This window comes from Typopeltis vanoorti, chromosome 9 (genome assembly GCF_054136105.1).
Source record: "Typopeltis vanoorti isolate ZY-2024b chromosome 9, IOZ_Tvanoo_1.0, whole genome shotgun sequence".
Lineage (NCBI taxonomy): Eukaryota > Metazoa > Arthropoda > Arachnida > Uropygi > Thelyphonidae > Typopeltis > Typopeltis vanoorti.
The window spans coordinates 119,371,180-119,395,524 of NC_143557.1; the positions used below are offsets into that span (position 1 = coordinate 119,371,180).

Genomic DNA, 24,345 nt, shown 5'->3' on the forward strand with positions numbered 1-24,345 from the left:
TTTCTGTAACCTCAAGGGATATATTTTTTCGCAGTTGATATGATTGCTCCTACAAATCTCTTGTACTCTGCAACTCTAGCAGGTATCCACCGAACACATTTATCCAATTCATTCGCAAAATTTCTCCAATTTGCTTTTTTAAAATTCCAATGCGGTCGTGGAAAGGATCTTGCTATAGGTGGTGTCATACCAATTTTCAGTAACACCGGTCGATGTTGACTGTGTGGGAAGTTAGAAAGTACATATTGTTTTGCTGGTAATGTTTGCCCTCCTGTGTTTATTGAAACAAAACATAAGTCTGGATTAGACTCTGTTTGCCATGCTGATGATCTAAAGGTGTTTCTATCTTTGGCATCAAATACAAGGTGCATATTATTTATTTTTGCCCATTGAACGAGGGTAGTTCTGCAGTCGTTATTATCACGGTACTTCCATTCTTCATGATGGCTATTAAAATCACCAATCCATACTGTTGGATGTTGATAAGTAGTTATCACATCTATAGACCATGATGTTAAAGGAGGTTTATAGACATTGACTATTGTTATGTTGTGAATTTTCACACTCACAAGATGGGTATCATTATCACATCTCGTTGTCAGGACAGAAGCATTTTCTATATCATCCTTGATATATGTTGCAATGCCATAATTCCGGTGGTATGTAGCACCAATCAGAGTGTAACCAGTTATTTTTCCTCTTCTATTGAGGTCGTCTCTGTTTTCAGCATGTGTTTCTTGAAGAAGCACAACGTCAATGTTATTTTCTTGTAGTATTTTGCAGAGATAGTCCCATTTTGCTCTGTTAATTCCCTCTATATTCAGTTGACACATCTTAAGGCTAAATCCCAGTTTTTTGTCAGCATCATCAATAAAATTAGAAAAATCAGTATTGTTTGACTGCATGCCTTAGCCAGGAGAACTATGCCTTAGCCAGGAGAACTAATTGTTAGACTGGCTGCCAAATCGAGTTGGATAAAGGGAGTGAATACACTGTGCTAATGTTGAATTTTGCTAAGGCATTTCATAGGATGTCACACAAGGCTGTTGCATAAACTGGAGAATATGGGATTGGAATGTAAACTGTTTGTTGACTTGGATCAGTGGATGGTTGACAGACAGATTTCAAAGAGTATGCACCCTCTGTCCAAAAAGAAAGCGAACTTTTGATAGAAAATAAAACACAGGCTAATTATAATTATTCAAATCATTTATTTCAATCAATATGTTCTCCCTCAGCTTCGATACAGCATTTGGCACGGTCAATTAATTCGTTAAATGAGTTTTTATATCGGTTTTTGGGATACTGTTGGGGGTCTTGGTTACTCCTCTTGAACATTTTCAATGGTGTTATATCGCTTTCCTTTCATCGGCAAATAAAGTCGGGGGAAAGAGAAAGAAGTCACAGGGTGCTAAATCAGGTGAATACAGCGAATGATCCAACATAAACTTGGTTTTTGCTCAAAAACTGTCTCATAGTGTTCAAACTATGAGATGGTGCATTATTGTGCAAAAGTGACCAGCTGCCTGCATCACAATATTCATGCCGTACGTGACGAATTCTCGCTATCATTTGCTTCAAAACTTCGAGATGAAACTCACCATTTGGTCAGGCAGAACGAATTCTTTGTGGATAATGCCCTTGGAATCATAGAAACAAATCAGCATTGTCTTTACTTTTGACTTCTCCAAGAGTGCTGAGTGGAGACCACCTCTTCTGGTGGGCTCCACTCAGCACTCTGGCGCTTTGTTTCGGGCTCATACTCAAAACATCACATTTAGTCACCAGTAATGTTTCAATGAAGTTTGAGTCCTTGTGAGCGGTTTTAATGAGGTCCTTGCTGTTTCAATTCGATACATTTTTTGGTCGTCGGTCAGCTTGTGGGGAACAAATCGCAAATTCAAATTACAAAGGCTCAAACTCTCGGTCAAAATGTGCACAGATGATTTCGGGTTTTCTTTGATGAAATCACGCACTTTTTGGATGTTAACTTCGCTCAGTCCAGTTTTTGGGTGGCCTGGATTTTCATCGTCCTCAAGCATCTCGCTGCCACTTTGAAATCGCTTAAACCACTTGTAAACTTGAGTACGGCGTAAGCATTCATCACCGTATGCTTTTTGAAGCATTTGATGCGTTTCGGTAAAACTTTTACCAAGTTTAACACAAAAGTCAATTGCAGCTCTCTGTTTGAAACTCATTTTTTGAAAGTTTGTCAAAACACAGTCACTCTTGGCACTATAACTCTGCTTCTAATGAAACAAATGTCATAAACAGCTGACACAACACTAATGAAGGTTGCTGCTTTCAACAACAAAAAGATACAACAGGTGGTTCCACTAGTTTCTTCTATTTTCAAAAAGTTGGGTTTCTTTTTGGATAGTGGGTGTGAATCTGCCAGATTTAAGGTGACCAGTGTTGTAACTGGGGGTTCAGTCCTTGGGCCATTGTTGTTCAATCAATACATTAATGACATTAGGAAGGGTCTAACAGGAGATGTGCAATTGTTTGCCAGTGATGCGAAGAGGGCAATCAGGGATGCTACTGAAATCTAGTACTTACAAAATGATTTGAATAGACTGAGAATTTAGGTAAATGAAAATGGCTGTCAGTTTAATGTTAGGTTAAAGTTATGCACTTTGGCATAATGAGATTTTCCAGCAGCATATTAATGGGGTTGTGCTACAAGAAACTGAGGAGGCAAGGGATCGTGGTTTATTGGTGAATAAGAGTTTGAAGTTCAAAGGTCACATAGCAAAAGATGCAAATACAACTCAGAGGTTAATTGCAACAATGTTGAAGCAAACCTTGACATGTAAGGATAAGCCAGTCATTTTTCCTCTTTATAAGACCGTGCAGATTTGGTCTTCCAGATTCGAAAAAGAAGAGTTACAAAGATTATATCTGGATTATGAGGGTAGGTTGTATGTGGATCACAGACTGGTTAACAGGAGAAAGAGGGTGATATGGTAGAGGTCTATAAACTTCTAAGTGGGTGTTACAGAATGTTATATGGAAGGTGGGGAGAGAAGATGGGGACATCCATGGAAATTTGTTTGCAGTTAAGAAAGGGATAGGAGCTAGGTTTTTCTCCAGAGCAGTGAGTGAGTGCATCTAGTGTGAATGAATTTAATAGAAAGTATGACAGCTTTCTAATTAACACAGAGATAAAAATAGAATGTGAACATTAGTTGATTTGAAATGTGAAAAAGTAAGAACATTGTGATGTTATACATATAAACACAATGGTATAACTGAGGAAATATTGATAATTCATTAAATCTATAATAAAAAAAAAATTGATGTTTGATTACAATAAGAATTTTTCATATCTTAGATAGAGAAGCAGTTCCTATTTAAGTTCAAATGGTGAAGTAAGGCCTCAGCACTTTCTTTGAACAAACGTTCAAATTTATCCTGACATCTATGATGTAAGCTTGTTTCAGACCATAGGATGTTGTAATTTGTATCTTTCCACATTGTGTCAAGCCAGATTTTTCATATTTACCGTTGCTAATATATGATTAGTGTTCTTGTATTCCCTTTTCCACAGAGCATCCAGTTTGTGCGAAGTAAGAATGATGACAATCGCAAAGAACTTGGTAGACAAAATATCTCTTAAACAACAATTAATAATCCTTCATGGGGTGTGTGACAACTGGTTTGAGTCATGCCCCCCACCCCACCCTCAATGAGTTCTTGACTTCCTGGAGGTCTCAGATAATAATAATGGAAATACATTGGAGTGATGCTCACACCACATTTATGGAATATCATCACTAGCCACGGGATCTAATGGGAAAAATACCAAGCTGCTGCATAGATTCACATATAAATATGAACATTTATACAAAGAAAGTTCTGAAGCACTGCTTCGACTTAACCTCAATCGTTGTGACTGCACTACTATTCCAAAAGTGTGGGAGATTGTTGTCCTCAGCTGTATTGAAGAAATTTGTAATCTCTTATTTTATTGTTAGCTAATCAATTTTAATTTATTTTCAACCCAATAGTTTTAATCCATGAACATGCAACTGTATACATAGACAGATTTCAATTTAATGCATTGCAACTATTTTTTAATTCAAATTCCTTATTGTTATTTACTGTTTGTGCTGATGTCTTATATGTAAGATGAAATGTGTACATACTTTAATGTTTACTGTGGTACACATGCAAATCTATAATCATGACATTTTACAGAAGTATGTGTAATCACTTCAATATTAAGAAACACTGCATCAAAGCCTTAATAATAAAGTTAATTATAGTGGTGGCTCATCCATAAGGGCTGAAGCCCCTCTAGTATAAAACGAAAGTTCCTGTTTTATTATTGTTATACTTCAATTTTTATATGTTTATCTAAAAAACATTATTTTCTTGTTTGTAATACAATACTGCTCGATAGAATTCATTTTGTAGCAATAGTTGTATTTTTCAATAGTCAATGTGCTGATGTGAGCTAGGGCTCACACCAGCACATTGGAATCTAATTCCAGCATTGAGTATACTAGTATACTCAATGCTGGAGCTGCATTCAGTGCAGACTGCACCAAACTGCTACCTAGTGGGGATAAGGTAGTGGGAGTGATGCGTGATTTACGTGCTCCAGCATTGAGTATACTAGTATACTCAATGCTGAAGCTGCATTCAGTGCAGACTGCACCAAACTGCTACCTAGTGGGGATAAGGTAGTGGGAGTGATGCGTGATTTACGTGCAGTTTGGGCTGGTAGCATTGCAGCCCCGCCACTACAAATTCTTACAAGCTGCCACTGATTAATAGCATTCTTTTTAAGGCTGATGCATCCACATTTGGACTATTAGAATATCAGTTATGTTTCTTGTGAAGACAGATGTGGTAAAGGATTCAGAAAAAGGGACCAGAATGATGGTTGATTTGTGAAGTACTGGTGAGGGATTGAACTTTTGTGGGTTACTAAGTTTAGCTGATGATGGAAAAGAGAATATGTTAGAATCATAAGTTACTAAATGGATTTTGTAGAGAGATGTTTAAAGAAATTTTCAGTACAACATCAGACTGGAGAGAACAAGGGTCATTTCCCCCTTTCCTGGAAGATGTTGGCTAGTGTATTATGTATCAATGGGGAATACTTGACATCTAATTCTCTTGATGAGAGCTATTTGATGAAGAGATAATTGATTAATTTGAATTATGGGCATAGAAGAGACTATAAGAATTCCACAGACTGCAAGAGTGACTAAAGAAATTTTAGAGTATAAAGATAGAATGCTCCTTTGGAGATTTAAACCACGAGAGCAGGGGATGTTGTAAACTCCGGGATGTTTATAGAAAGCATTTTTGTCCTTAGGTGAACTTAACAAGTTAAGATAACTTGAAAAAGAGAGCATCTTGCATCACAAGAGATGACAAAACTTTAAAAGATGAATTAGACCTCATCTTCGAAACTCTAACAAACAATGGCTATCCAAAAAATTTCATAAATAAGATTCTTTTCTCCAACCACAAACTCAAGATACCCACTACAGATCTTCAATTTCCATTTCTTTTGCTGGGTCTGTTTCACAGAAAATTGCCAAAATGCTCAAATCTTATGAGATCCAAGTTGCTTTCAAACCAATAAAGACAATCTGCAACTTGTTAAGATCACCTAAGGACAAAAATGCTTTCTGTAAACATCCTCTGCTCTTGTGATTTAAATTATATAGGACAAACGTCTAGAAATAAGAAATAAGAACACATCGGGGACCTTAATAACAAAGTAGACAATTCTGTCTTTCTGCATCATTTTTCTAATACCAATCATAACATCAAATGGGATAAAAGTATTATGCTGTACTTGGAAGAAGATTTTCGTTCCTACAACATCAAAGAAGCTGCAGTAGTTATCTATTCAAGAGGTAGTCTGATCAGAAACCAAGGAATAATCCTTGGTGACATATGGAAAAGTCTCATAAGATCACCCAACAGATTGGAGTTTGATTTTGCTGCCAATTATAGATTGTACATGTATAACAATGACTGATAACATACTTTCTCCATGCGTTTGATGTAGCGTTTTATTTGAATTTAGATAATATGTAACATTCATTTGTTTTAACCCAATATCATTAGCTCGTTGTTGATCTTTTTAAAGCTGTTTTGTCACCTTGTATGCCCAGATGAAGCCAACAGTAAGTCGGCAAAACTAGTAGGCTATTACTTTACAATAAAAAAAAAAACCTCCAACCAGTTAAACCCAGTTTGTGATTTTGTATATAATCAGTGGTCGAAAAGAACATTACAACTTGCTATGGTTAGCATCCAGGAATGTATTAGCAGAGCTCATCTCAGGTGATATGGATACTTAAACACAATGGGCAAGGAAAGATTAGCAAAACGAGTGTTCTCTGCCAAGTTGGCAGGAAAACGACCCAGAGGAAGACCAAGATATAAGTGGATTGATACGTTACAAAGTGGCTTAGAAGACAGAAATATAAGATCTGACAATGTTGGAGTCTTGACAGGTAACAGATTGATTTGGAGGAAAATTGTAGATAGGAAGGTAGTAATTATATAAATTTTTCATGTAGTACTATCGTATCCTGTACACCCCTTAAGGATACATGTCGGGAATTTGATGATAGTCAGTGGAGAAAAAATGAAATAATGGCAGTTCTTGATGTTTATGGAAAAAATACCTATACCTCATCCTACTAACCTTTTTAGCATCTGCACGAATTCAGAATTTCCATGTTAATAAAAGAGCAATGGGTGCTTAAAGGTCAAAGCTGTATAACTGAGATGAGACCTCCACATAGCCTTTAAAGGAATGCAGAGAACCGACCAGGGCTTCTGACCTAATGTCCAATCCTCACCTTCTCGTGGTGCACCCTGTTGGGTATCTACCTGGATACTGAATGAACGAGGATGGGCTGGCAATTTGGGATTTAGCTGACCAAATTGTATTCCTATTGGTTAAACCAAAATACAAAATGATGGTACAACATTGACAAAATTTCATACATGCTGGGGCATCGCCTGGTTAAACAAGGCCCTCATTGTTTTTGCCAGGGAACCAGGGCAAACAGCGAAAAGTCAGCTACTGGAACAAATCTGAAAACACACCCCAACTCAACATCACCAGAGTTAAAGATCAGTACTGCTAACATAAGAAGCCTGAATGGCTTCTTATGTTAAAGAAATGGAGCTAGCAGAGGAATTAGATAAATACCAGATCGACGTAATAGGAGTGACTGAAACAAAAAAGACAGATTGCATCAATGGCAATATCATATTAAAAATGAGGATATTGGGAAAGAACTTGACATTGTCAGCATCCAGGAGTGTGTTAGCAGGGCTAATCTCAGGTGGTATGGTCACTTAAACACAATGGGCAAGGAAAGATTAGCAAAACAAGTGTTCTCTGCCAAGCTGGCAGGAAAACGACCCAGAGGAAGACCAAGATATAGGTGGATTGATACGGTACAAAGTGGCTTAGAAGATAGAAATATAAGATCTAGTAATGTTGGAGTCTTGACAAGTTACAGACTGATTTGGAGGAAAATTGTCGATAGGAAGTTAGTAATGATGTAAATTTTTCATGTAGTACTATCATATCCTGTACACCCCTTGAGGGTATATGGCAGGAATTTGATGATGATAAAAGAGCAAATGGCATTTTAGGAGATAAGAGCCTCTCGGCCAATTACTCAAAAAAGAGATGCATAAATTTTTATGCACAAAAAAAAAAAAAAAATGTGCCATACAAAATGGTATTTTATACTTTGGAGTGATCTCAAAGTGCATTGCTTTACTCTCCCAAAAGCATTATTCAATCCCAAAATATCATGGTGTTTATAAAGATTACTGTTTTTGTATCAATGCTTAAGCCAGGTTGTGAGAAGTTATGAAATTTTGGAAAGTTAACAACACGGTGGCATTGCTCACGATGAGAAGTATCTGCTTGCTGTATTATCAGATTCATTGGTTTGCACTTTTAATGCCTTTTCTCAGAAATGACCTCTTTGCTTTATGGAGTGTAGCAAAATGGTTTGCCTGATGTGCAAATTGCTTCTCTGTCTTGAATTGCATATAATTCTGTCTTTAATTATATGGGATTTTTAGTATGTTGATCACTATATACAATGTCAAAATAGAACTGCACGTAGGATACACATAGCTTGTATATCATAAAGATGCTCTTAACTCTAAATTGTTTAAAAATCCATTTTTTTTTTTTTTTAACTGAATTCTGGGTGTTTTATATTTGTGCCTTCTGGTTGTGAAAATTTTTGCTGACAAAAGGCAGCAAATTTAGGCACATTTAAATAAATTGAGAATATGCCTTGTGTTATATAGTATATTGATTTTAAATATTGAATTATATCAAAAGTAATCATTTTCTAAGCTAGTTGTCACTATGAGACTCAAAATCTATAAGCCATCCATGCACACACATAAAAGACCTTAGAAACCATGACAAAGATAGTAACTGGTCTGTAATTTACTATTCAGCTAATGCCTTTTATTCCTTTATATGAGTAGGTGAGGTATTTTAATCCTATCTAGCTTTTTGGAGACTGAGTCTCCAAATTACTCCACCAGTAGCCATTCAGAGATAGCTGGCCCAATACTATCACTAATTATAAGCAGCAACCAATAGAGAGACTGGCAAACACGTGCTGTCATCTTTTGTACCTAATCCTAACCAATTAACTATTCTTGGTTTTAATACCACCCTCTTACCTTGAATCATAATACAAACTCTTCTTTCTCTGTTATATATAACGCCTCTCACTCTCCTGATCTGAGTTTTCATTTAGTTTCTGATATTTTATCCAATACAAAGTGCCAATAATTCATGACGAAACCTATCATATGCTTTGTTTGCAAGCTAGGCTGCTTGTATAGAACAGAATTCTCAGGAAATCCAGTGGATACATCAATTGAATTGCTGGTTATGGTATATGGACAGTATTTTCCAAATTTTTGCTAAGTTTCTGACATCTCTTCAATCAATTTTTTAAATTGCAATAGTGTGTATGTGCCAATATCATAACATTACTGGATTATATCAGTAGTAGCCTATTTGTATTCACAATAGTACAGGCCTTTCAGGAATTTTCCAATCTTATGATCATTTGACTTTCTCCTCTCACTTGTCCTGCCTTATTGGGTTTTCTTTGTCCACACTTGATAGCCATTCCAGATATAATTTACCATTACCACGATTATATGTAGATTTAATTCTTATTTAAAGTATTTGCTATATATATATAATTATGTTTTATATGGATCATTTTAAAAGACAAAAATTCTTTCAGAGTTTCATTAGAAGAATTGTACAATGGTAAAACTGCTAAATTGCAGTTGAGTAAGAATGTAATCTGCAAATCATGTGATGGGTAAGGTTTGATTTTTATCTTCTGATAAACATATTTTTATATATATATATATACAGTAGTATCTCGCTAATCCGAACGAATAAAAACCATGCTCGTTCAGATTAGTGAATTTTCGCCCAAGTGACAACAATAACTAGCGTTTAAGACAAAAGTAATCTGATTCTAATTGTACATCAATTTAATTCTGGAAATAAATGAAGTAACTCAGAAAAAAAAAAAGCTACTGTACTGTAATGTAAAACTTAAAAAGTAATTTTTTAAGTTTTACATTACGAAAAAAGTTTATTTTAGTAAAAAATTTAGTTTCTATATATCTTTATTGTTGAGGATTTTGATTTAATAAAATTGCATAGTTCAGTACATAACTTAATTTGCATTAAAAAAATATCACTTTCTTCTATACAACACACAAAACAAAGTTTCGCAAAATAACACAAAAGAGGTTTTTTTTTTTTTTTTTTTATTTCTCTGTAAAAAAGTCTGATTTTCTTTCGCTTCTTGGAGCTAAACTTTTTTCGAATGCTTCTTCTCGGAGATGCATTAGCAATAAAACTTTGTGGAATGGCGTATCATTCTGATTAGCCCATTTCTATACAAACATTAAAACTGTCAACTGTTTCTTCGTGTTTAACTTTTTTTTTTCTTTGAATTCTTTATCGTCATCATCATCTGCTAATTCATTCTGTAGCATCATATTTATGATTTAAACATCTGATTTGATTTCGAATTCACTTTCGGTTCTACCTGTAATCCATTCCGTAACATCTTTATGAAATTTCAACATTTGGGTTTATATTTTTAACCAAATTATGCACATTTTGAATTTCTGCTTTTTGTGTATCATGTATCACCGTCGTTATCTTCGTAAATTCTAGAAGGCCACAGTTTTCTCCATGATACTCGAATTGCTTCAGGTTTGAGGATTCCCAAGCAACATCAATTGAGAATGCTACATCCTTCAAATTTATATTTTTTATTGATGTGATAATGTCATAATTTTGGGAAATTACATTTAAAAGCAGGTCTTTACGATCTTTTAATTTTATGGAGTACAGTTTGCAGGCAAAATAATAGTATATAAAATAATAATATATAATAAAAATAATAAATAAAACTTTTTTCTTTCAAACCACAATTCAGATTACTGGAGAGTTCGGATTAGTGAGATACCACTATATATGTATATATATTTAACCAGCACAAATTACTTAAAATGATCTGATTCATTGATAGATACCATAAAAAATCTTGTAAAGATATTAACACTGATTTCTGTGAACAGATTGTTAAGAAAGATTTGTTTTCAAATTCTGCTTTGCTAATCTCGGTTTCTTTTTTATTCATTTGTAATGCAAAATTTTCACGTTACATATGAACGTATATAACGGGAAACTGTGCTGTGCTGATATATCAGCCAGCCCTATATATGTGTGTGTGTGTGTGTGTGAATGCGGAGGAGCAGAGTAAGTGGCCGATAATTATGACAAGCCTATGAATAATAAAGAAATTATAAGATTACTGTCACACACCTTGATGTTTTATTAAATCACACTTCAATCTTAAAAGAAATGTTAACCACCCATCCATCATCCATATATTCACCATTTTATGCATCTTATCCATGCTATTGCAGTGGACATATCTGCATTCTATTAGAATGACTTCGGAGGAAATCTCACTTATGCTTAAAAAAGTGGTATTTATATCCTGTTATTCTTTATATGGAAGTAGAAACTATTTTCTGTAATTAGGTTGATTTCTCAGTTAACTAGCCCTTGAATGGATTAGTGTGTTCAACTGACTTGTGGGACAGCACCTTGTATTTATATCTTCAATGAGCTGGCTGGAAAATTGCTCTCCCACTGTGGTTGGATAATTGAGGCATTGCTGCATTCATTGTGTGAATCTGCTTTACTGAAGTGATAACTTATTCTTTAACTGCATTAGCATGGATGAATAAAGTGTTGATCGTGAACAGAAATTAGAAAATAATTTATGTCAAAAACTTTTAAGGAATTTGTAACATGTTAGTCATATCAAAATACATTACTGAGCTACTAATCTTTTGTTGTTGTTATAATTAAATGTGTCTCATTGTATACATAATTATTTTTGGAAAGATTGGTTTTATGTTTAAAATGAGAATCACAGTTGCTGAGTAAAAAAAATCCTAAGCCTGCCCATGGCATTAATATTCTATAGGCTTACAACCACTTTCATAAGTGGGAGTCACATTGTCACTTAGATGTTCAGTGATGTACCACACCAGTCCTTGCCATATGGTCCTGCTGTATGCTTTGGCTTCAGGTCTCTGAAGATCAGTCACTCCAGACACACCATCCTTCCATCTCATTGACGGTCCACCCCTTTTTTTTTTTTTAAGGAACTTTTTACCTTCTAGTACTGTTCTGAGAAGTCCTCCTTTCAATGTTTCCAAAGTACTTCCGTTTTTATGGAGAATTTTTTTAATTGATATTGAAATTATCAAGAAACATTATTTAACATATTAAAAGAAAGACAAATACCAAATAATATCCTAAAAGCTATCACAAGTATATATGAAAATAATCAAATACAAATAACATTAAATCACGAGCTATCATATACGAGAGAGATAAACCAAGGAGTCCGACAGGGGTGTCTCCTCTCAGCAACTATTTTTAATATTTACTTAAATGAAATAATAATAAAATGGAATAAAAATTTACATCAAGGGATTAAACTTTCTCCTACAGTGAGCTTAAACACTCTCCTACAGTGAGCTTAAACACTCTCCTTTTTGCCAACGACCAAATAATAATTACAAATTCTGAAGATAACTTACAGAAAGCTATTTTAAATCTAAATAAGATTATGGTATGATAATATCAACATAAAAATCAGAAACTATGGCCTTTAAAGGACAAGATCCAGCAAGAACTAAAATAGTATTAGATAACAAGATCTTAGAACAGGTGAATTCATTTAACTACCTAGGGTGTATGATCACATACGAAAATTAAAAAGATATAAATGTAAAAATTGCAAAATATTTAAAAATAACAGGTGTAATTAACTCTATATTTAAACCAAACCTAGTTCAAAAACAAACCAGACTAAAAGTATACAATACATTACATATTTCGCTTCCATTCATTACGACCTACCAGTCTTAATGTATGGAAACGAAATCTGGACAATAAAACAAAAAGGCAAAGATTAATAACAGCAGAAATGAAGTTTGAGCAAAACTGCAAAGTGTACCCTATTTGATCACAAAAGAAACGAAGAAATAATGAAAGACTTAAACCAAGAACCAGTAATAGAAAAAATTAAAAAATATAAACATAAATGGATGGAACACGTTCAAAGAATGAAAACAGAAAGATTACCAAAACAAGTCTTAAAGTACAAGCCATTAGGGAAAAGAAAACCAGGACGTCCTCTTAAAAGATTCATCGATTACTTCTAAGGCCGGAACAGGCCATGCTAGGCCTAAATCCTAGATAGCATGATGATGATGATATTGAAATTATAAAGAAATAAATTTAAATAATATAAATAACTATGTATCCACAAGGAGTGTACAGAATACTGTGATAGTCCTACATGAAAAGTTTATATTATTACTAACTTCCTGTGGACAATTTTTATCCATATTGTTAGGATGCCTATATTGTCAAAGCTTATTTCTGTTTTCTAATGCATCTCCTGTTGAATCGCTCCACCTGGATCTTGATCTTCCTGGTTTTCTTTTAGTGACCATACCACATTAAATTAGCTCTGCTTGCACATTCTTGAATGCTAATGATGTCATGTTAACTCCCCTAATTTTTTCAGAATTCTGATCTCTCCTGTCTTTGGTCAGTTTTATTTCTAACTATCCTCTAAGTTAAAATTGAAATGAACACTGGTTTGTATATAACTAGTTTATTTATTTTTTTTTTTTTTAGTAATTTCTCATATTCCATATAAATTTACTCATTTGACTCCCCACCCTGCTATATCAGCTATGATTGCCCTGTCTCTATTTCCTTATTTAATTTGCCATCTTCACAAAAATTGTGCCCAAACAATGTTTTACTTGTTCTTATAGGTTTTCCATTCCGGATATATGTTTGCTGATTTTCATGCCATATTTGTTACAGCAGTTATCCAGTTTGAGAAATCCAGCCGAGTTGTACTGGACTACTAAATAAAAACTTGAGATTAACATTTTTAATTTCGGTATCACGTTTAATACCCTTTCCTTCATAATATGATTCATATAGATGATGAATAATAATATCGGAGATTATAGTGTGCACCCTTGTCTCGCACCTGATTTAACATCAAACCACCTTCCTTCAGTTCTAATCAGACTTCAAACTTAAATACAGACTGCTTATCAACTATACAATATCCTATATGCCCAATTTAATGTTAGTGCTTTGAATAGCCTGTAATGTCTTTTACAGAACATAAATACAGATCATTGTTATATCACATTATTTTTCAGTTGTTTTTTCTTGAAGTGAAATGACTCTGACAACCTCTATTTGGCCTTGAACCCAGCTTGTTCTGAAAGTTTCTCTTCAATTTTTCTTAGCTGCTTCTCAAGTAAGTTTGCATAAATCTTTCCTAGAACACTCAGTAGGGAAATTCCTTTATAATTCTCCCATTGTTTCATTTCTCTTTTTTATAGATGTACATTATGAGATTTCTACTCCAGTCATCTGGAATTCAGCCTTCTGAATTATGTAGTGTAGACACTTGGAATCAAGAGGAAGACGGTCAGAAGTACATTGTTTCATTTTAACAATTTCAAAAATAATTACTCCATACATCTAGGATATTTTTATTTTCAGTTTTTGTATCACCGTCCTGATATTTGTTTTATATTCTTGCTAAAGTCTTCCTGGGACACTGCACTGCTTTGCTTTCTTACATTTTTCTGTGTTCTCTCAGAGCAAATGTTGGTGAACTTTTCGATACGCTTTCTTTTCCTTTTCCACTTCCTTAGTTCATCCTTGCACACAACTTCAATATATGCTCTTTCTGAATTAGTTTTCTTCTGAGCTTCTCTCAGAAGAAAACATTGACTCAGAGTCTTCAGGAGTTGATCCTTGTTTATAGACTTGAGTTAGACTTTTTTCTTGAATTATAATTATATACTTGAGTCTACAGTTTGCCTCTGAATGCTCTTAACACTGGTTCATTTTAAATTGTTCTTACAATTTTCACTGATATTTAATTTAATTCTGCTCAAAACTAAATGGTAATTTCCTGTTTCATATTCTCTGTATGCCTTTGTGTCTTCTCCATGTGAATTTGCAATTCTTTGTTGGAATACGGGATTGGTAATAAGTATATGTCCTGAACAGAAATACAGCAGGTGATTATTATTAATATTGTTCTTTACTCCTTATTTTCCCAAAATATTTGTGTCTTATTAATTTCTTCCTTTACTGTTCATATTTCCAACAAGACCCAACTTTGTCAACTGCCTTTTCTGAAATTCCTGCATTTCTTTCTTAGTTGAACATTCTGTGAAGTCTTGTTATCCAATTTCTCATTTTGATGTCTCCTTCATTTTTATATTGCCTGCCATTCAAGAAGATTATTTTTTATATTTTGTGTTGAATACTATAAATGCACCTTCTTCTCGTTGATCACAGTGGCTTGAATATAACACCTTACAGTTAGAATTCAACTGTGTGCATTTTTCTTCTTCTGGTAACTGCATCTTTTCATTTGCTGTATTGATTACATCTGTCTTTTTTCACTTGCAGTTGGAGGTTTCAGTAGTTGACTTTTCACTCTTTGCACTATTTTCATAATGGATACAGTGAGAAGGAATCTTGTTCAGCTGTTAGTGCACCCAGATAATATGGCATATGCCAGTAAAGAAGAGAATAGAGTTAGGTTAGGTTAAGTCCTGAATTGCCAGTTTATCTTGCTTTGTTTTTAATACTGAAATTCATCAGTCTATGATTTATTGCATTGATACAATTTAAAAATAGAAAATACTTTAATATATCCAATAATTTCTTTCCATAACAGTGTACTCAAAAGTAGAAATGAGTTTTAAGAATTGCATGTTCTTGATTTGAATCCTTGTTGGAAATCTAAACAGCAGAGTAGGAAATGATTAGCAGACATATATACAAATATTCTGGGAAAATTTGAAGAAAAGAGCGTCCAGATTGTTCATCCATAATTAGTCGCCCATTATTATCACCCTTCAGTCACTCACTAGTCTCATCTCAGAACATCATCCTCTCCCTCATTTCTTGGCCTATAGAACACGTCCCCTCTTTCTTTCATTCCCTTTTTTCTTCTCTGTCATTAGCTCTCCCTCCGTAAAGATTTCCTTATAGCGAATGACCTCAAAAAGCCATCATCATTACTACTTTTTTCAAGTTTCACATTGAGATGAAATGTTCTTCTGAAGTCATGAGTAATACCCCACTTCCTCTCCTTAAATGCTAAAGTATGTCATCTTCTGTTAATTACGTCTCACTGGCACCAGTGATTTGTGGGCTGATTAATTGTATCAAGGCCACAAACTCTGCACATTTATTCCTAATACTTGCATTTGTGCATAAGCACTGTAGCTTTCCATTGGTTTTTTTCTCTCTCTGTCTCCCCCTCTTTCCATAATTCCTTACCCTATCATTTGGGTCTTTTGACTCTCTTGCTCCATCCATATCTTCTTTATCTTTCACTGTTTCTGGTATCCTACACTCAGTTCTGCTATCTAACTTTTGTTTCCCTGATTGTCTACTACACACCCTCTTCCTCTCATCAACAATCTACCTAGTTTTAAAGAATTTGTAACATCATTCCTTGATGTTACAAATTCTTTTCTAATATTCTTGCTCATGTTCATAAATTTCATAGTAGCTTTATTACCATTCTGCTTTAGTTCTATCTCTCCACTGTCTTTTTGCATTCATCACTTTTGTATCACATTGCTGTTCTCAACTTCTGCATGCTTATATCATTTACATCATTTTCACTATCATCAATTGCTTCTTTTTCATAAGTTTCTTATCACTCACTCACTTAAAAATCATAACCTATCCACATAATCCAACAAATACGTGTAGCATACATCACATTTGTGAATAGACTACAGGCTTTTGATGCATGTTAGTATACATCTGAGTTATAAAGACTTTGTAAGCACATAATAAAAATCCACAGTTTTTTGATTAAATATCTGAACTTGCAGCTTTCTTTTGTGTCTTCCTACAAAGTTCCACTTAGGACAGTTTGTACAGAGAACTGCTTTACTTGAAATGGGATTTGAAAAGCCCACTAAACAACTTGAAAACTAAGGGCATTCTCTTGTTATCTTCAATTTTTAATAAATTCTTTCTTCTTTACAAGTTAAAGAAAAATCTCATTGCAATGTTACAAAATAAATGTTGTTATAGTTCAGAATAATTACCAATATTTATTTTAATAGGCTGGGTGGGAGAGCAGGAGCTAAACAAACTTGTCGTGGTTGTCAAGGACGGCGGTTTAAAGTATCTTTCCGACCTCTGGGCCCTGGAATGGTGCAACATGTTCAAACTGTCTGTGGTGACTGCAATGGAGAAGGTAAGCTGAAGTAGCAAAGCTGTTTTCTTCTGAAATTGCTTAATTGCAGTTGAAATTCTCTACAGTTACAAAGCAAAAATTAGTTGATTTCAAGTCTTATAAAACATTGTTAAATTTGAAAATTTATTGCACTTATACAGAGTATTATTCATCCTAATTTCCTTTTATGAATGCTTTTGTATAGGTACTATGATGGTAAGGCACAATTAGGTTTACGTTATCTTCTGGGCATCAGTTTCTTTTGATAGCTACTTTAATGTTTTAGCCAATTTCTCTCTTATTCATAGAAATCTATTAAAATGATTTCCCCATCATGCTTGAATTGCTTATTCCATTATCATTAAGTGACATCTCCAGGAAGTCCACAGACTCATCGTGGGAGGGCACTCTACTTCACCAAATACATTTCACCTTCTTTACTACTACCATCAATGCCATCATCACAACAGCAGCATATTTTTCTGTAAAATTGTGTGTTCTGAAGGCTGATTTGTCTGTATGCCGAATAAAAAAACCAGTTTCTGGGAAAAAGTATCCTGCTACCTCCATACGAGATTGGCTAACTCGCCTTCAATTGAAAAAGTCCATGTAAGGATTCCCTCTTCAAACATTAAATGAAGGAAATTTTCAAACAGCAGTAATCACTGAAACAAAAAAGAAATTATAAGGAACCATAAGAACTGAAAATTTTGCTGTTTCTTCTTACACAGTCACATTTTGATTTGAAGAAAAGCCATCATAGGAAGCCAAGAAGCAATCCTTAGATACTCATTGGCAGCATCTGCTGTCACTGAGTGTCCAAGGATTGGGAGAATATAAATTATTTCTAATATTAGAACTCTGTGGTGGTCTTTTTTTAAAAAAACAATATTTAGAAAATTTACAGTTTATGTAAAGATTCAAAATATGCAAATAAAATATTTGGATGACACGAGAATCATGTAAAGTATAGCAATGGATTTGTAAAACAAAAAAACACTGAAATATCAAACGGCAATGCAAGAACAAATAAGCAATCAGAATCTAAAGTAAATCCACCAAACTAACAAACGTTATTTGATGTTAATGAATAGTCTTTAAAATAAAAATAAAAAAAGATGACCAAGAGACAAAATTTTGCATTAAAAATGCTGAAATTTTTCCTATATATAGAATATATATATATATACAATTTCTATATAATTTTTAGGAAGGATAGACAGGACACGAGAGGGATGGGGCCTGCAGCTAACTATATCAGATGGTTTGAATCCAGTTAGAGTTGAGACCTATGATTGTAATACTAGTAACAGTATTTCATATGGCATTGAGTTTGAAGCTATCTGGTATGAGGTGGAATTTAACAAATCAAATACATAGTGAGATATTATTACAGACCTGGTAGATCAGTTGCTAGTGATGAAGAAATCTGTTACTAAATAAAGACAGTGGGCATGAAGAGAGTAAGAATCATGGGGGGGGGGGTTAATTATCAAAACATTGATTTGGTAGCAGTAAAATCTCATGAGAAGAATGAAATTGAATTTATTGTGCTGTTGTGAGACAACTTTCTCAAGCAGCATATGACAAAAAGAACTCAAGGTCAAAGAGTGTTAGATTTGATTATAGTGTCAGAGTGCATATCAGTGAAAGTCGTATCTATTCTTCTCTGATTGGTGATAGTGATAATGCAGTACTCACTTGGAAAGTGGCCAAGTTTATGAATGTTCCATTCTACTATGCTTCATTCCCATGGTTGGACTATTGTTTCCGGTCTTCCAATCCAAACATATGCACCGAACATATCACCAAAGTAATCCTCACTGGCATGAAAACATACATTCCCCACACTTCTCTGAACTGCCATCCCCTTATCTAAACTCCAGAAGATGTGCCAAGGCTGTACAAATGAAAAATCAGGCATGGCACAACTGGCTCAAATCAAGAACTCCATCCTCCTTCAATGCCTATACTGAAGCCTGAAACAAATGCAAGAAAATTATCGATGCTTCCAAAACAGAATTTGAACGGACAAAAAGCAGGAAACTTGCAGCATGCCCAAATGGCAGTCATGCCTTTTGGGCTCTTGTCAAAGCAGTTGGTTGTAACTTTTGCCCAACACTATTTCCATCCTATCATACTCAGATAGCTCTATTGCATCATCGCCCACAGAAAAAGCTAATCTCCTGGCTTGACACTTTGCCTCCAATGCATGCATAACTGACTATATAAACCCCAATCATTCCAGCTGTCCCTACAGTGCCCTCCCCCGTATCCTTTTCCAGAAAGAGATCATAAATCTGTTGTCTAAATTAGACACAGAAAAGGCTCTCTTCTATCCTATGCCATCTGTACATAACTCCACTGGTATATATATCCCAAAGCCTGGAAGTTGGCCTATATTCAACCCATTACTAAAAAGGGGTGACAAACTACTGCCCTATCTCATTCACCTCAGTTTTATCTAAAGCGATGGAGAAAACCATACATTCTCAACACCACACTACCTTGAAGTCACCCAGCTATTAATTGACCACAGTACAGATTCCATCTATGCCAATCAGCAGGTGATCTGCTCTCATATATCACCCATCTCTGGACAAATGCCATGGAGAAATTTGGCAAATCCCAAGTGGTTGCACTTGATATCTCTAAAGCCTTTGACTGGATCTGGCACAAAGGCTTACTAAGCAAACTCATCTTTTGGACAGTCTCAGGACTTCTGCAGATGGATTTCCAGCTTTCTGTCCAGATGCACACTGTGTTATGTTAGATGGCTCTCTATCCTCTCGCCATCCAACTAATGCTGGGGTCCCACAAGGTTCAGTTCTCTCACCGACCCTCTTCCTTCTGTATATCAATGACCTACTTCAGTTGACCTCCAATCCAATGCACAGTTTTGCAGATGAATCTCACTGCACTCTTCCCTTTCATTTGATAAACCTTACCTTTCACAACAATTTCCCTTAATTTTGACCCTCAAGCCATTCCCCAATGGGCTCAGATAACCTCGTGAACCTCAACATTACTAAAATCCAGTTCTGTCTTATTTCCCACAAAAAACAACCATTTTCCCCCAGTATTATTTTTGATAATATTCAAATTCCCAGACAAGATGAGATTTCTCTCCTGACATAAACACATCAGAACCATTGGGCCCAACATTTAAAAATAATAATAATAAATAAATAAAATATCCCCCGGTGTCATCATTGATTGCTTTTATGGTTCTTTCCTCAAATTTTTTCCACCTTCATGAGATATTCTTATCAGTCTGTCCGTGACGTATCTACTTTCATATATAACCGTCTTGCATTTTCTCTGTATTCATTCAAATCGCCGTATTTATTTGCTTGAAACTTTCAAAAATAATTTTTTTCTAGGACTTTTAACTTCCTGAGCCATAGAAAATTCAGATTTTTTTCTATCCCTGCAAACAATTTTGTATTTCTCTGTTGGTGAAATCAATTTATTTTATTTTTCCATAAACTCCGAGGTTTGGTTTTTATCACTTTTATGGTAATATTTGTATATTTGAATCTAAAGTTTCCTTCAATGTTGCTTGACTTCGATATTTTTTAGAACCTTTTCAGAATTGAATGGTGGTTTTAAGTCTCAGCTCTGGTGGAGTTCAAAGGGAGTGGTGGTAAAGGTACTTGAAAAATTGGTCAAAAAGGGAATTCAAGAATGGGTGGATAAAAATATTATATGACACCTCCAAGAAGTCCAAAGGGAGAGCACCTACTCTACAGCAAACCGTAACTACCATCATCTACACCGATGAATTCTAATGCCCACCACCACCACAAGTATTTTTTGTTTGTAAATTGCATGTTTTCTTAAGGCCGATTTAAGATGAAAAACCCAAGTTTCTGGGAGAGAAACCCTTGCTATGATAAAAAATGATACTGTATGAGGGGCATCATGGCTTTGTGAAGGGTATGTCATGCCTTAGTAATTTACTAACTTTTTATAACAGAGTAACGGCTAAATTTGATGAAGGAAATGGCCACATGATTCTGTTAGATTTTGCAAAGACATTTAACTTAATACAACAGGGAACTCTGTTACACAAATTAGAACAAATGAGGATGGATGTGACTCTGGTTATGTGGATAAGAGGGTAGTTGCTGACAGATGTCAGAAAGTGGTATACGGATGAGCAGAAAGCAGGTGACATATTGCTAAAGTAGTTATCTCATAAGATTGCTTGGCTATTGAAGAACACACAAGTAGATATAAGGAAATTATTCCCCTTTATAAGGCCTTGATATATCTACATCTGGTTTGTATTACTGTGCTTAGATCTGATCTTCTGGGTTTCTTGGGGATGAGGAAGTGGAGAGGATTCAGAGGCATGCAACCAAGATTGTGAAGTGGTCTGTGGAACTTTCTCTATGAGGATAGATTGAGGGCATGGACTGCAGAAGTCGGTTGATACGTGAAAAAGAAGAGATACGATGGAAACATTTACTTCTAGGATTTTATAGGATTGATGCAGGGGAAATGTTTCAGCACTTGGCTAGAGAGGGAAAGAACAAGATGTCATCCCTGGAAGTTGAGTAAAAGGGTGTGAGGACTAGATTTTTCACTTGGAAAGTTGTGAATGAATGAATGAATGGAATGGGTTGCCAGAGTCGGTTGGCACTTTGTTAATGGGTTCGAGGAGAGGTATGATAGATTGTGTGGATAGGTTGGGTCTCCCACAATGAGTGTTTGAACTCCATGGAGGTGCCTATACAATATTAATAATAAATGGAAATTATTTGCAAAATTTTTGAATTCTTGATTGGGTGATTCTGTGTACTATAAAAAGGAAATAACTTTAACCCAATGAAATGCTAATTTTTATAGCACACCAGCTGCAGAACACTGTGAAACTGTTTTTGACAGATATTAACCACCTTGTAACTTCAGATTTGTCTCCAAAATGGCAGATTTGATAGCACTGAGAATATTCCTCAAAGACTGGTGCATTGCAGGTGTTCAAAAGAAGAGCTCAGTGAATATTTGGAACTGTGACAATTGTTGTATTAAGGGAACATAATTGCCAGCCTGGTTGACCAAGTGGTTGGCATATCCACTCTTCAACTAACAGGTTGGGGTTTGCATTCCACCAAGGGCATGGATGCTTGTGATTATGTTAAGTGGGAGATGAATTTCATTGCCTGGTGTTAGACTACCACCTGATTAATTTGAAAGCCTGAAGTGGCTTCAAAAAAAGTTCCATATTTGTCTCTAGAGCAGGGTTTTCAGAGTAAAATAATATTTTTGTTGTCTGATTACTTTATAGCTACTATAGCTCATATTCCCTGATATAACAGAAAAAATTCAAGATATTCATTTCTTGCTTAAAATTTTAAAATAAAATTTGTAGAAAAAAATTATGCTGATTTTTGTTTTATTATATTAAAATAGTTGTAATTCATCTCTTTACCTCTTTCTAATTTGTAGGGGAGATGGTAAATGAGAAAGACAGATGCAAAGCTTGTAAAGGTAAGAAAGTCATTAATGATACAAAGATTTTAGAGGTACATGTGGATAAAGGCATGCGAGAAGGAGAAAAGATCTTTTTCCGTGGTGAAGGTGATCAAGAAGTAAGTTGATTTTCTTATATTGTATATTTTTATTTACAGTTCACGGAACACACAATTTCGTTTATGGTATATAAAGTATTTTCTGAATCTGAAGAAATCTGATGTAGAAATTTACTTAATTTATTCTATGTACTATGGTTGATAGAGAAAGGAAATGGTGTGGTGGTCTTACAGTCAACAGAAACACACTTTCCCAGGTTTTGGCAAGAAACAGTATCATCACATTAAAACATTCTGCATTTTATCTACATTCAGCACTGATGTGCTATAGTTTTGCATCCTTTTTTATATGGTTGTTGATGTGGGAAAATTTTTTTTCCACATTTCCCTTGCTTGGGAAAAGATGTATTTATATCTTTTGGCCAAGCAGTTAGTATATGAGGGTGGTCTGAAAAGTTCTCGACCTCGACCATAGATGGCAACACTATCGGCAAGTTTTTTTTTTTTTTTTTCAAGTTGGTACCTCTGTCATAAGCATCCATGTCAAATTGCAAGTCATTCTATCAAGTGGGTTATTTTATACAGCTGTCTGAAGAAAAAATGTTGCCTATATCCTTTGAAATGGATAAAATTGAGTATATGATATAAAATTCTTTGTAAAAGAAGGTCTAAGCCAAAAGAAATCCGTTCGAAGTTTATAAAAATTTATGGGCACTCTTCTCCTTTGTTTTTGACAATTAAGAAATGGGCTGCCAAGTTTAAACGTGACCATACCAGCTTTGAAGATGATCCACGTGAAGGATGTCCAAAAAGTGTAACAACACTAGAAATCATTGATCAAGTGCATGATTTGATATTGGATGACCTGCGAGTCGAAGTGCGTGAAATTGCTAAGACTATAGGCATTTCAAAAGAACATGTAGGATATATTTTGCATGAAGAATTACATATGAAAAAGCTTTGCGTAAGATGGGTGCTGCGCTTGCTTACAGCAGATCAAAAATGCACTCGCATAAAAGTCTCTGAACAGTGCTTGGAGCATTTTAACAAGAATAAAACTGATTTTGTGCATAGATTTATTTTTATGGGCAAGACTTGGATTCACCATTACACACCAGAATCGAAACAGTGGACAGAAGTCGGTTGTTCAGCGCCAAAAATGGCAAAGTCATTTCCAACAGCAGGAAAGGTCATGGCATCGGTGTTTTGGGATGTTAAAGGCATGTTGTTTATTAATTATCTTGAAAAGGGTAAAACAGTAATAGCTGGGGAATATTATTCCGATCTTTTAACCAGACTAGATGAAAAAAATTCATGAGAAAAGACCTGGTTTTCAGAAGAAAAAAAAAATCATCTTTCATCAGCACAATTATCAATGGGAAAATTAAGGGATTTGCACTATGAGTTGTTGGAACATCCACCTTATTCCACAGATTTGGCTCTCTCTCTCTCTCTCTCTCTGACTTCTATCTCTTCCTCGCTCTTCAGCGTTTTCCTTTGAATCAAGAGGTGATTGCAGCTGTAGAGGGATATTTTGCAGATATTACTGAGAACCACTACAGGGACAAGATAATGGTGCTGGAGCATCGCTGGAATAAATGTATTAGTCTTAAGGGAGATTATGCTGAAAAATAGAAATAATTTTGAAATTTTAAATTCATTTTTAGGCCAAGAACTTTTCAGACCACCCTCGTAAATGAAAATTGGGTAAACCAAAGGATGGTTGACATATCCAAAACACTTGAGGTGTTTTGGATATGTTTTAAAGCAGACGAAAATAATATAGTAAACATTCATCAGAAAAGAGGTGATCTAGACCGAGATGGTTAATGTATAGATGTTCCAGACTGCAGAAGGAAAGCATAGGATTTCAAAGTATGGGTGAATATAGTGACTGA

At 34.9% G+C, this 24,345-nt stretch overlaps 1 protein-coding gene across 1 annotated transcript in view; it reads left to right on the forward strand.

Moving 5' to 3' along the window:
* The window catches only part of LOC150103469 (dnaJ homolog subfamily A member 2-like), a 138,068-nt gene that overhangs the window by 69,622 nt on the left and 44,101 nt on the right, over positions 1 to 24,345 (forward strand). The window contains exons 5-7 of the mRNA XM_090398213.1: positions 9,285 to 9,365; positions 16,798 to 16,931; positions 22,365 to 22,507. Of these exons, the coding sequence (XP_090254339.1) occupies positions 9,285 to 9,365; positions 16,798 to 16,931; positions 22,365 to 22,507 (358 nt within the window). The remainder of the gene's footprint in view (positions 1 to 9,284; positions 9,366 to 16,797; positions 16,932 to 22,364; positions 22,508 to 24,345) is intronic.